This window comes from Apodemus sylvaticus, chromosome 19 (genome assembly GCF_947179515.1).
Source record: "Apodemus sylvaticus chromosome 19, mApoSyl1.1, whole genome shotgun sequence".
NCBI classification, from domain to species: Eukaryota; Metazoa; Chordata; class Mammalia; order Rodentia; family Muridae; genus Apodemus; species Apodemus sylvaticus.
In genome coordinates this window covers 53,769,350-53,783,768 of record NC_067490.1, presented here as the reverse complement: position 1 = coordinate 53,783,768, position 14,419 = coordinate 53,769,350, and the positions used below count along the sequence as shown (strand labels likewise).

Below are 14,419 nucleotides of genomic sequence, written 5' to 3'. Positions count from 1 at the left end.
TAGTGATGAACTGTAACATGGAAGTGTAAGCTCAATAAACCCTTTCCTCCCTAACTTGCTTCTTGGTCATGATATTTGTGCAGGAATAGAAACCCTGACTAAGACACCACCAGACTGATTTCCAAAGTGGTTGTACCATCTTACAGCCCCACCAGCAGTGGGGGAGTGTTCCTCTTTCTCCACATCCTCGCCAACACTTGCTGTCTCCCCAGTTTTGACCTGAGCTATTCTGACTGGTGTAAGGTGAAATCTCAGGGTTGTTTTGATTTCATTTCCCTAGTAATAAGAGTTTCTAAAATATAAAATCAGAGCTGGGCAGTATTGAAGATCAGGATATTATGATTAATATGGGCAATGTAATTAAGAGTTTCAAAATTATAATTTCGGAGCCGGGCAGTGGTGGCACATGCCTTTAATTCCACCAATCAGGAGACATCTCAGGCAGGATCTCTAAGAGTTTGAGGACAGCCTAGTCTCCAGAGCTACTTCCAGGACAGCAGGGCTACACACACACACACACACACACACACATAAACCCTGTCTTGAAAACAAAAAACAAAACACAACCCAATCAACATTCTAAGCTAAAGAGATTGCATAATAGTTAAAAAACCTGCTGAGCAAGTGTGAAGACCCTAGCTTGGATCCCTAGAACCCAAACACCAAGTAGGCTGGAAACTGTTCCTAATTCCTGTGGTTTGGAAGTCAAAGACAGCACATTCCCAGAACAAGCTGTATGGCCAGATTAACCAGATCTATACCTTTCCTGGGCATATACCCAAAGGATTCCCCGGCATGCAATAAAGACACATGCTCCATTATGTTCATAGCAGCCTTATTTATAATAGCCAGAAGCTAGAAAGAACCCAGATGCCCCTCAAAGGAGGAATGGATACAGAAAATATGGTATATTTACACAATGGAATACTACTCAGCAATTAGAAACAACGAATTCACAAAATTTTTAGGCAAATGGTTTTATCTGGAAAATATCATCCTAAGTGAGGTAATCCAATCACAAAAGAATACACATGGAATGCAATCTCTGATAAGTGGATATTAATTAGCCCAGAAGCCCTGAATATCCAAGGCACAAATCGCATAACAAATGACTCCCATGAAGTATGGGGTATGGAGAGGGTCCTGATCCTGGAAAGGATTGATCTAGCATTGGAGGGGAATACAAGGACAGAGAAAAAGGAGGGAGGTGATTGGAGAAGGGATGGAGAGAAGAAGGTTTATGGGACATATGGGGAGGAGGGATCTGGGAAAGGGGAAATCATTTGGAATGTAAACAAAGAAAATAAAAAATATTAAAAAAAAATTAAACCAGTATATCTGCAAAAAAGAGAGGGAGAGGGAGAGGGAGAGGGAGGGGGAGGGGGAGAGGGAGAGGGAGAGGGAGAGGGAGAGGGAGAGGGAGAGGGAGAGGGAGAGAGAGAGAGAGAGAGAGAGAGAGAGAGAGAGAGAGAGAGAGAGAGAGAGAGAGATTCTACCTCAAGCAATAGAGTGGAGAGAAACTGAGGATGATTCCCGACGCCAACTTCAGGCTTCTCATTGTACAATCCGGTACATACATAAACATCCCCACCCCACCACCCACATGCTCCTACACACATCAGAAGAAACAAAAAAAAAATCTGCAGGTGGTTCCACTTCTGAAATCTTTGTGCTGTTCTGTGAATGTAGCTCAGCTGGTATAGTGCTTCCATGGCATGTGTGGAGTGCTGTGTTTGATGTGTATCTCCATCATCATGCAGTGTGGGGATACATACCTGCACAACTTGGGAAATGAAGGTAGAGAATTAGATGTTCAAGGATGCACTGGGTATTTTTTCAAAGCTATTCTTGCATGTTAACTTTACTGTATCTGGAAAGACCTAATTATCCAGATATTGGGGACACACATATGAGAGATTACTATTTAGATTGAAGTGGGTAAATCCAATTCTAGTAGGCATGTTTGAGGTAGGAAGTCGCATATCTTTGATCTAGTTCTTAAGGGTGGAAGACACAGGCCTTGTAATTTGGATCTTAGTGTAAGAAGACACACACCTATAAATCAAATCCTCTGAATGGTCTTTCCCTCAGACTCTGCTCCCCCTTTTGTCTTTGTATCTCCTTCTGTGGGTATATTTTTTTTCCCTTTCTACAAAGGACCCAAGGATCCATACTTTGTTCTTGCTCCTTCTTGGGCATCACATATGTGAAATATGTCTTGGGTATTACAAGCTTCTGGGCTAATATCCATTTATAAGTGAGTGCATACCATGAGTGTTCTTTTGTGATTGGGTTACCTTACTGAGGATGATATTTTCCAGTTCTACCCATTTGTCTAAGAATTTCATGAATTCATTGTTTTAATGGCAGAATAGTACTCCATTGTGTATATATACCACATTTTCTGTATCCATTCCTCTGCTGAGGGACATCTGGGTTCTTTTCCAGATTCTGGCTATTATAAATAGTGCTGCTGTGAACATAATCCCATAATTCCTAAAGAAATAAAAGGGGTCGTAGCAAGTCTTCCAATCAAAACAAGCACAGGTCCAGATGATTTTAGTGCAGAATTCTATCAGACCTTCAAAGAAGACCTAACACCAATACTCTTCAAACTATTCCACAAAATAGAAACAGAAGAAACACTATCCAACTTGTTCTACGAAGTCACATTTAAATTTTCTTATACTTCAAAACTAGACTTTGTATGTGTGCGTGAGCTACCATCATTTGTAGTAAAGATTAAGGAGAAGTATCTTTAAGAACTTACCTGTATATGTCTTTAAGGCAACATCTCATGGGGTCAGGGGGAACAAAGAAAGCAGCGTCCAACATCATACACAAGGAAATCATCTTAAATGATTTAATGTGAAAGAAAGGCAAAAGGAATCAGATACTTACATATGGAAAATAAAAGCTTTCATAGACGAGGATGTCAGTCATTGTTAATTTCCATCATGAAAGCCAGCACAAGGAATTTATTTTGATTGTGTATGATAAACCTGAGAAATAATGCTAAGCAACAAGGGCTAAAAAAGTAGCTCAATTCGGTAAGCAGGAGAGCTTAAGTTCTGATCTCCACACCCATGTAAAAAGCCAGGCAAGGCACAGCTGAATTGTCCTATGATCCCAGCTCAGGGTAGGCAGTGGTGGATTGGTGTGAAAGTATCAATTATTTTCCCATTCTAAAAGTTACAAGGGAGAGCAAATGACCTGGACAGCAAACTTAGATAAATGTGTAACTCTAAGGTCTCAAAAAATATAGTAACAACAACTGAGAAAGACACCTGATGCCAACCTCTGTGGTCCCATGTACATATGTAGGTATGTACGTGTACACATGTACGTAGATGTACACACACACACACAAACCTCAAAATCAATCTCTTCAGAGAGAATATTTATCTAGTTATTCATCAATTTTAAGAGAATTTTTTATAACTCAAAATAAAAGCAGCTGTAAACAATGAAAGAAAAAATAATAAGATTCATGTATAAAATAAATAAAGACTGGTGTTTAGTTTTAACCCAAAGCTAAAGGTTTTGGGTCCTACTTAATAAAGTCTTCTGTCAAACAGAAGGTAGATTTTTGGATAAAAGGATACTAAATAAGGATCTGATTTTATTTTGGAAATTTAATGAGAATTTAATGCTTATTAAATGTATTATAATTGGGGAAAGTTCCTAATTTGTCTTCCTATCATTGTAACAAAGTTTGTAGAAAAAGAAAATCTCAAAAGAATTTAGTCATCAATTATTTTCCCATTCTGCAAGTTACACAGGAGGAGGTAAATTATTAAGAAGAATGATAAAGCTGTACTTGTATTTGGTAACACAAAGAAAAGCTTATAAATGAGATGTCTCATTAGTTTGAACAGATGGATCAAAATTAAAGGCTGAGTCGCCAACTTTTAATTTCCCAGTAGCCAAGAAAAGCTTGAAGTCCTGCAGAGTAGGAATGTTGAAAATCAACGGGAAAAGGTTTTCTCCATCTGTCAGCACACATGCCTGAGTGGAACACAACTGCCTCCTACCGTTGTCAATACTTTTAAGGCACAGCTACACGTAAAGACTATTAAGTACATGAATGCACATATTTAGAGGACTGGGGTCCTGAAACCCATAGAATAAAGCATACACAGGAATAGCAGCATGGCTTCTGAACAGGGGACATCTCTTTTCTAATTTACTCAACAAAAATGTAAGAAGAAACTGTTAATTATTTAGCAGGAACAGACCTTTGTTTCCTAAGAATCATCAACCTTAAAAACAGAACAAAACAAAACAAAACAACCAACCAACCAAACAAACAAACAAACCAGCCTCAGTTTCAATCTTACTACTAATCTAAAAAGTAACTGCTCAAAGAAAATCATAGTACTGTGAGAAACCAAACTACCAGACAATCTCACAGAAAGGAAACAAATCAAGTTAGATTTATTCAGTGAAGTGTGTTTTGTTTGTTTGTATGTTACTATTGTTTTAAAGTAGGAAATGTGGGGGGCATGCGGTAGACACAGGGAACTTCAATTAGTTACCTTGGACTAGAAAAGACTGGCTTAAAAAAATAGAATTAAAATTTAGATGTGTCTTTACTAACAAAGAAAGGGACATCTATTGAATAAGTAGCTGGAGGTTCAATGATAATATGCTAATGTGAAGTTAGACCTGTCAAAGTTCCAGGAACAAATCTTACAATATAACTAGCTAACTAGTACTGATCCATACATAAATCCATAACTCTATACCTTATTATGATTATATGTACAATAAAACCTTTAGATAGAAAGTCTCTCAGGGAAAAAAGCACATAGAGTTCTACTGTTCAATGAGCAGAAGCAGACAGAATTAGCTGATGTGCCTGTCCACATTTTAGAAAAGGTTGAACTATACATTCTTCACTTTTCACAAGCAGATGTATACAAACTCATATATTTAAAACTATCATTTGGAAATTCGTATACAGCTGGAGACAACAGAGAAAGTGACTTCGACCTTAACCATGAGGGAAAAACAGAAGTTAGCAACTCTACTGAAACTACTGTACTGTTCTTTGCTGACCTTCTGAAAGTACAGATGTAACAGTGCAAAGTCAAGGTATCTCTTTTTCTTTTCTTCTATTGGATATTTTCCTTATTTACATTTCAAATGTTATCTCCTAACCAGGTTTCCCCTCCAGAAGCCCCCTATCCCATCCTCCCTCCTACTGCAAGTTTGCTCACCCACCTACCCACTCCTGCCTGCCCACACTAGTATCCTCCAACACTGGGGAACTGAACCACCTACAGGGCCAAGGGCCTCTTCTCCCACTGATGTCCAAGAAGGCCATCCTCTGCTACCTATGAAGCCATGGGTACTCTTTGGTTGATGGTTTAGCTCCTGGGAGCTCTGGGGAGCTCTGGTTGGTTGATATTGTTGTCCTTCCTATGGGGCTGCAGACCCCTTCAGTTCCTTCAGTCCTTTCTCTAACTTCTCCATTGGGGACTCCATGTTCAGTCCAATGGTTGGCTGCAAGCATCCTCCTCTCTATTTGTCAGGTTCTGGCAGAGCTGCTCCAGAGAGAGCTATATCAGGATTCTGTCAGAAAGCACTTCTTGGCATCAACAATAATGTCTGGGTTTGGTGTATCAGCATGGGATGGATCCCCAGGTGGGATCATCTCTGGATGGCCTTTCCTTCAGTCTCTGTTCCACACTTTGTCTCTGTATTTCCTCCTGTGAGTAATTTTGTTCCCCCTTCTAAGAAGGACTGAACTACCCACACTTTGGTCTTCCTTCTTCTTGAGCTTCATATAATCATCTCACTAGAGGCTAAGAAAGCATCTGACAAAATTCAACACTCCTTCATGGTAAAAATCCTGGAAAAATCAGGAATTCAAGGCCTATAACTAAACATAGTAAAAGCAATATACAGCAAACCAGTCGCACACATCAAACTAAATGGAGAGAAACTTGAAGCAATCCTACTGAAATCAGAGATTAGACAAGGCTGCCAACTCTCTCCCTACCTATTCAATACAGTACATGAAGTTCTAGCTAGAGCAATTAGACAACAACAGGAGGTCAAATAGATACAAATTGGAAAGGAAGAAGTCAAAATAGCACTATTTGCAGATAATATGATAGTATATTTAAGGGATGTCAAAAAATTCCACCAGAGAACTCCTAAACCTGATAAACAAGTTCTGCAAAGTGACTGGACATAAAATTAACTCAAACATATCACATCCTTCCTCTACTCAAAGGATAAAAAGGTTGAGAAAGAAATTAGGGAAATGAAATCCTTCACAATAGTCACAAATAATATGAAATACCTTGGTGTGACTCTAACTAAGCAAGTGAAAGATCTGAAAGAACTTCAAGTCTCCGAATAACGAAATCGAAGAAGATGGAAAGATCTCCCATACTCATGGATTGGCAGGATTAATACAGTAAAAATGGCCATTTTGCAGAAAGCAATCTACAGATTCAATGCAATCCCCTTCAAAATTCCAACTCTATTCTTCAGAGTTAGAAAGAGCAATTTGCAAATTCATTTGGAATAACAAAAAACCCAGGAGAGCAAAAACTATTCTCTCATCAATAAAAGCACTTCTGGGGGAATTGCCATCCCTGACCTCAAGCTGTATTAGAGAGCAATAGTGACTAAAAAAACAACAACAACAAACAAAAAAATTTGCATGGCATTGGTACAGAGACAGGTAGGTAAATAAAAGGAAGAGAACTGAAGACCCAGAAATGAACCCACACATCTATGGTCAGTTGATCTTTGACAAAGGAGCTAAAACCATCCAGTGGAAAAGACATGGCATTTTCAACAAATGGTGCAGGTTCAACCGGTGGTCAGCATGTAAAAAATGCAAATTGATCCATTCTTATCTGCTTCTACAAAGCTCAAGTCCAAGTGGATCAAGGACCTCCACATAAAACCAGATAACTGAAACTAGTAGAGGAGAAAGTGGGGAAGAGCCTTGAACACATGGGCACAGGGGAAAATTTCCTGAATAGATCACCAATGGCTTATGCTCGGAGTCAAGAATCAACAAATGGGACCTCATAAAATTGCAAAGCTTCTGTAAGGCAAAGGACACTGTCAATAGGACACAACAGCAACCTACTGATTGGGAAAAGATCTTTACCAATCCTACAACTGATAGAGGACTATATCCAATATACACAAAGAACTCAAGAAGTTAGATTCCAGAGAATCAAATAACTCCATTTAAAAAATGGGGTACAAGAAGCTAAACAAAGAATTTTCAAGTGAGGAATATCAAATGGCCAAGATGCATCTAAAGAAATGTTCAACATCCATAGTCATCAGAGAGCTTCAAATCAAAACAGCCCTGAGATTCCACATCACACCACTCAAAATGGGTAAGATCAAAAACTCCACATCACACCACTCAAAATGGGTAAGACAAAGACAGCAGATCCTGGCAAGGATGTGGAGAAAGGAGAACACTCCCCCGTTGCTGGTGGGATTGCAAGCTGGTACAATCACTCCGGTAATCAGTTTAGCAGTTCCTAAGAAAATTGGACATAATAGTACCTGAGGACCCAGCTATAATACTCTATGTATAATACTCTATACATATATACTCTATATATACATATACCTAAAAGATGCTCCAACATGTAATTAAGGACAGATGCTGTACTATGTTCACAGCAACCATTTTTATAATAGCCAGAAGCAGAAAAGAACCCAGATGTCCTTCAACAGCAGAATGGATACAGAAACTGTGGTTCATTCACATAATTGAGTACTACTCAGCTATCAAAACAATGACTTCATGAAATTCACAGGCAAATGGATGGAACTAGAAAATATCATCCTGAGTGAGGTAACCCAATCACAAAAGAAGACACATGGTACGCACTCACTGATTATTGGATATTAGCCCAAAAGCTCGGAATACTCAAGGTATCTCTTAAGGAAAAAAAAGGATTTTTGAAGCCTGAAAGCCTTTGGAAATTCCTACTCATGTTGCTGTAGGGGAGACTGAATGACAGGCCAAGCAGTGTAATGACATCAAGTGTTGCTCCACATGTTGAAATTGGCAACTCCAGCTTCCAAGATAAAAACCTTGCTTTCCAAACACCCATAGAGCAACTGTCAGTGTAGCCACACTTCAGCGGCATACAGCAGAATGCTTCTACTTCTCAAGCTAAATTATTACAGATTAACTTGCAAACACAAGGATTAAATGGGCAACACCTTTTAAAAAACAGATACAATGAAAGATTTGCTTCGGGCAGTTTCCAAATTTTTAGAGAAAACAGAAAGAACTGAAAAGAATGGAGCTCTTCAGGTTACAAAGCACTCTCTGCTGTATTATGACTGCTTTCATGTAATCTTCCCAGGAGAATGTTTATAATATGAAAGCACTGGCTTAAATGCTAATGTCAAGCAACAGGAAAAGTTCCAGTGTATCCTATTTCTGATCTTCCCCACACCACTAACAACATACTCTCTATGAGGAAAGAAAACCACAATCAAACTGCATTTATGACAAAGTTTATGAAGATGACAAAACATGTCACGCCTAATCTTTCTCAGTATGATCTATTCCACTGACCAAAAATCTGTAAGAACACTGCATAAAAAATACTAAAAACAATATTTAGATTGAAAACTTTTAGGCAGACCATACCTTTAATGTTATTATTTCTATTGATGGAATGTCATATTTTTGAACAATAAAGAAAAATTATAAGAAATTTTAGGGCCATCTTAGGCGAATGGATGGAACTATTAAAGTGTCATCCTGAGCGAGGTTACCCAATCAAAAAGAATGCACATGGTATGCACTCACTGCTTAAGTGGATGTTAACACAAAAGCTCAAAATAAACAAGTTACAATTCACAGACCACAGGAAGCTCAAGAAGAAGGAGGACTTAAGTGAGGGTGCTTTGGTTCCTCTGAGAAAGAGAACAAAATACTCACAGGAACAATAAAGGAGACAAAGTGTGGAGTGGAGATTGAAGAAAAGGCCACCCAGAGACTGCCCTACCTGGGGATTCATCCTATAAACAGTTACCAAACCCTGACACTATCATGGACGACAAGAAGTGCATACCAAAAGGAGCATTCCATGGTTATCTCTGGAGGGGCCCGGCCAGAACCTTACAAACACAAAGGCAGATGCTAGTAGCCAAACACTGGACTGGGCATGGGGTCCCCAATGGAGGAGCTGCAGGGTGGTCCAGAGGAGCTGAAGGGGTTTACAGCCCCATGGGAAGAACATCGATGTCAGCCATCCAGATGCCCCAGGTCTCCCAGGGACTAAACCATCAACCAAGGGGTACACATGGTTCCAGCCAAAACTGTGGCAGTGGAATGCCTTGCTGGGCATCGGTGGGAGGCGTGGTCCTTGGTCAGGTGAAGGCTCAATAGATGCCCCAACAAAGGAAAATGGGGGGGGGAGGAAAGGTGAGAGTGGGTCAGGTGGAGGGGCAGAGGGTGGGAAGAGGGGTTGTAGATTTTCAGGGAAAACCAGGAAAGGTTTTACCAATTGAAATGTAACGAAGACTATATCAATTAAAAAAAAAAGAAAGAAATTTAAGGCCATAAGTTAAACTAAAAATATGAGTATATATAGCCGAATAAGAAGTGATTATTCTAAGTCATCATATGTAGATATGTGTGTGAATATATATGATATTATGTATGTACATGTGTATTTACATGTATATATATACACACATATGTATATATGTGTGTGTGCGTGTATATATACATATATATTGTATATACGTGTATATACATGCCAAAGGACTGTCCACAAGGTCACTGTTTGAAACAAAATATTTGGAGAGGAAGCATTTTTCTAATAAAAGTGAGTGCAAGTCCAAACCAAAGTCTAAGGTTACAGTTAGCAATGAACAAGGAGAAAATATTTGCCAGCCAAAAGAAAAAAAAATCATTCTTATAACAATACTTTGTCTTATATGCCACAAAATTGGAAAAAAAAAAAAAAAGAAGTAGGAAAAAAACATTGTGTCACAACCTTAGATCAAAGTATTCTGTCAACATTACTTAAAAGAAATTTCATTAGTTTTTAAGCTTCTGGATCCTTTACACTCTCAGGTCTGTTGTTACAACAAAATTTTTCTAGTTATTTGGAAAACACAGGATCCAAACAAGATGACAAATTGTACCATGTCTTCTGATTCCATTTTAGGGAATGAATTAATAAAAATTTAAGCAGAAAAGTAGTAAGAAAATAAATGAAAATATAATGATTAAGCAAAATTATTTACAACAGAAAGCTGAAAACATTTACAATTAGCAATGGAGAGATAATTAATAATTGAAAATTAGCTACTGGGTTAATTAGCTTAATAACTGTGACAATCTGCATAGTCAAACTGACTAGATTTAGAATCACTGCCATTCATACATTTAGGAATGTCTATTAGACACATTCAGAGATGTTTAAGACCTTTCCCGCCACCCCCCGCCCCCATCTTCGCTCCGGGTCTGACAGGAAAAGCGGGCCCAGGTACAGAGATATGTGGGGACACAGACCCCTGAGCTGCAGGCTGCTGCCTGTGCCCAGGACCTGGGCAGATCGGGGGCTCATCTGGGTGCCAGCCAGACATGGGTCCTGTGCCCTGCGGGGTAGTCGGTGCTTGGAGTTCCCAACCCCCATCCTCGCTCCAGGTCTGACAGGACAAGCGACAGCAGGTAACAGTACTGAGATATATTGAGTTTAAGATATCTGGGGATGCAGACCACCAAGCTGCAGGCTACAGCCTGCGCCCAGGACCTGGGCAGATCAGCGGTTCCTCTGTGTTAAAAATAGAGAACTGCAGATGCAGTTCAGTCCATGGAGTGATTTGTCTCGCGTGCAGGTAGGTAACCCTGGGTTAGATCCCTAGGAATGGTAAGGTGACACCTGTGATTCACCACTTGAGAGGCAATGCCAATGAGGATCAGAAACACAAGGGCATCCTATGCTACATGAGACCTTGCCTCAAAATAATACAAAGCAAAGTAAGTCAAAGGATAAGGAAATGTGGAGCCCCAAATAAAATGAATGAATTAAATCTAAACAACCAAACAAATATTCTCAATACTTCATTCTATTATGGTTAGTAGAAAAACAAATTCTGATACTCCTTCTTTAAGAAAGACGACATGCTCTACTGGCTGGTATGTATCTCAGGTCCAGGTTAGTTCTGACTCATCTCATATACAACAGCTACATTATGATTCAGCCTCTAGGAAAAGAATTCTTCTGTACACAAAACCATGTTTTCATTTTGAAACAACCAAGATAGATAATTGCAGAAAATCACACTCAACCAAAACAGCAGAATTGTAGAGCCAACAGCAATGGATATATCTACACATGTACAAACCATTCCAGCACCGATGGCTCAGGAAACACTGTAGAAGGTAGGGAAGGAAGACTCTAAGAGCCAGAGGAACCAGGGATTTGCTATGAGGTTGTATCTCCCGATCAGCTACACCCATAAAACTCTCATCATGATCGTGACTGCCTACGCACAAGCTGAACAAATATAACACCGACAGACACACAAAAGTGGACAGGGAAAAGTCTACAAGGCATCAACACTATAGAAGATCTACTGAGAGTGGAAGAAACAGTCTTCCCCAGGGAAGAACATACTGACTGACTATCTGAAAACATACACACAAGTAACACTGCACAGACGTGAGAAAACTTACGTATGTACACATACAAAAATGCACGTAATAATAACTAATGAAAAATGACATCATGGCTTTGAAAACGAGTAAGGAGGGATAAATGGGAAGGGTTAGAAGGAAGAAAGAAAAGACAGATATGTTGTAATTATAATCTCTGCAAGTTTTAAAATCATGAAAAGCTAAGAGTAGAGCCACTAAGATATTTGGAAAACTTAGTAAAATATTTCTTCACGGTTGATTTTTACCAATGATTTTGAGTTGTCTAATGAAAATATCAATTTTTAAGAGGTGAACCTCTTAAAAAGTAAAAATCACAAATAGTCAGAAAAAGCAACTCAAAAATCATTATCTAAATAAATAAATTGAACTCTTCTAGTAAAATCACACACCCAGGTATGGATGGACAAATCCGAAATCCCAACACACAGGAAGCTGAGTTTGAGGTGAGCCAGGACTAAATGGAGAAACACGCCTCTAAAAACAATCAGTCAGATCAATCAATCTTTCCCAAAGACCAGCCCCAACAACAACCAAAACAGAAAACAGCTGATGTTTGAAGTTGTTTTATCATTCCACTTTTTCCTTAAAGAATTTTGGTAAATGGGGATGTTAATTAAAAAAAAAAAAAAAGACTACTTAAATCTTTTCTCCACAGCACCACTGGCTAGGGGACCACACTTATCAACCACAGAGCTACATCCCAGACCTAAACTGTTCAACTTCCAAACACAATTAAACAATACAAAGTTTATTAAATACACTTCAAATATACTTAATGAAAACAATAAAAAATAACATCATGAAATCCTTAACAATATTTAAAGTATGAATAGAGATTTGAGGTTGTGCTGTTTAAAAAGATTAAAAGAAACAGCAATGCAAAGGCCAACCTTTTTCTTAAATACTTAATAAAATGGCAAACAAAATACCTTGTCGGATCAATATCAGGATATCAATATCACTTAGGAATATTTATATGATTCATATAGCTATCTATTAAACTAAAACAATTAAGAAATGAAAAGTCAGAATTCAGAAAAAGTAAAGATTGAAAAATTTACAGTTTTTCATTAAGCACTTCGTAGAAACAGTATAAACTCAATGTACCTGGTGTCCAGCCTTTACTTGTTTCAAAACACTGTCGTAGCACACTTCATCCATGTTGTTTAACTGCTGCATCTTGAAGATTTTAAAACATGATAATTATAAAATTAGGCAATAAAACTATAAATGAAAATATTTCAATTATAGTACAAAACTTTTCAGACTAATTAGAACAGAGAAGCAACAAATCAAAGTATCTAACATAGAACAAACAAACAAAAAAATTCCACAAAGTACTTCAACCACAGTTTCAGAGTACAAAGACTAATTTTTAAAAGTTAGTGTCTAGCTTTAAAAGGTAGAGAAATGTTAGAATACATTTTAACGTACTCTACGTTCCTAAAGAACCTTATTCTTTGGGCTATTTTTTCCTCTCTCCTTTCAGGAACCACAGAGTTTTCAGATGTCTAAAAATCTAGAGAACACAGGTTGAATGACAGAGTATCTACGGAAAGAAAGTAATTCAATGTATAAATTAATTCATTAACAAACACTTTAGAACTTGGAAAAGTTGTAATTGATAATCTGTTGCTAAGTAGGATGAGATGATCACAGGATCTAGAAAAGCAAATCTTCTATCCCCAGGCTAGATGCCAACATTTTCACTGCCCTTTGGGTATGGTTCATTTCAAATTGGAAATATCACCAGGCAGTGGTGGTGCACACCTGTAATCCCAGCACTTGGGAGGCAGAGACAGGCAGATTTTTGAGTTCGAGGCCAACCTGGTCTACTGAGTGAGTTTCAGGACAGCCAGGGTTATACAGAGAAACCCTGTCTCGAAAAACCAAAAAAAAAAAAAAAAAAAAGGGAAATATCACCGTACTATTTCTCATATTATTAAATAACAACTGGATCATATCTTGATTTTTTAACTAAAATTGATTATAATTGATTATAAACCACCTTAACAATACCCTGAAGAAATCTTCATAATTACCAACAATGTAGTTCAAATTAATATAAAACTAGTAAGCTCTAATAATATAAAAATCTGTAACTATAAGGAATATAATTTACTATCTACAGTATGGTATGTAAATTCCTTTAATTGCCAAATTTCTAAACCTTCAAAAGCATCATATCACTTCTTCACCCAACGTTTGCTGAGTAGAATATTATCATCATGCTATGGAAAACACTTTGAATTTAATTAACTTTAAGTGATTTACCAATCTACATGATGTAATTGAAAAAAAAAAAGATTCAAGATGGCTTACATGCATTTGAAATATTTTAAAAACATCTCTGTAATAACTATCATCTATAATTTAAGATACAAATCTAGAAAAATCTAAAAATAGTCTATATTCATATTAATGACACACTGAAATGAACTAAATAATAAACTATATATTAAGAAGAGCTAGGAAAACAAATAGCAAGTATTAATAGCACCCCAAATCAGAAAGCTAAATATGTACATCACAATTATTACCATATAGCATAAACGATACTTTTTCTTCGTCTCTAAAAAGGAACTCTAAAATTAAGAAGGTAGTTCACTGTGATTTTCTCTGGCATGTGTATATGGCATAAGATATGTGTAAGTTAGCATGTTTGTGCATGTAGGTTTGCATGCATGTGCATGTAGAAGTGGGAGCTGACTGCTGGTGTCCTCCTAGATTACTCTT

The 14,419-nt window shown here is 37.8% G+C and overlaps 1 protein-coding gene across 1 annotated transcript in view; it reads right to left on the bottom strand.

Moving 5' to 3' along the window:
- Ascc3 (activating signal cointegrator 1 complex subunit 3) overlaps window positions 1-14,419 on the bottom strand; it is a 269,368-nt gene that overhangs the window by 173,091 nt on the left and 81,858 nt on the right. The window contains exon 13 of the mRNA XM_052163239.1: window positions 12,791-12,862. Within this exon, the coding sequence (XP_052019199.1) occupies window positions 12,791-12,862 (72 nt within the window). The remainder of the gene's footprint in view (window positions 1-12,790; window positions 12,863-14,419) is intronic.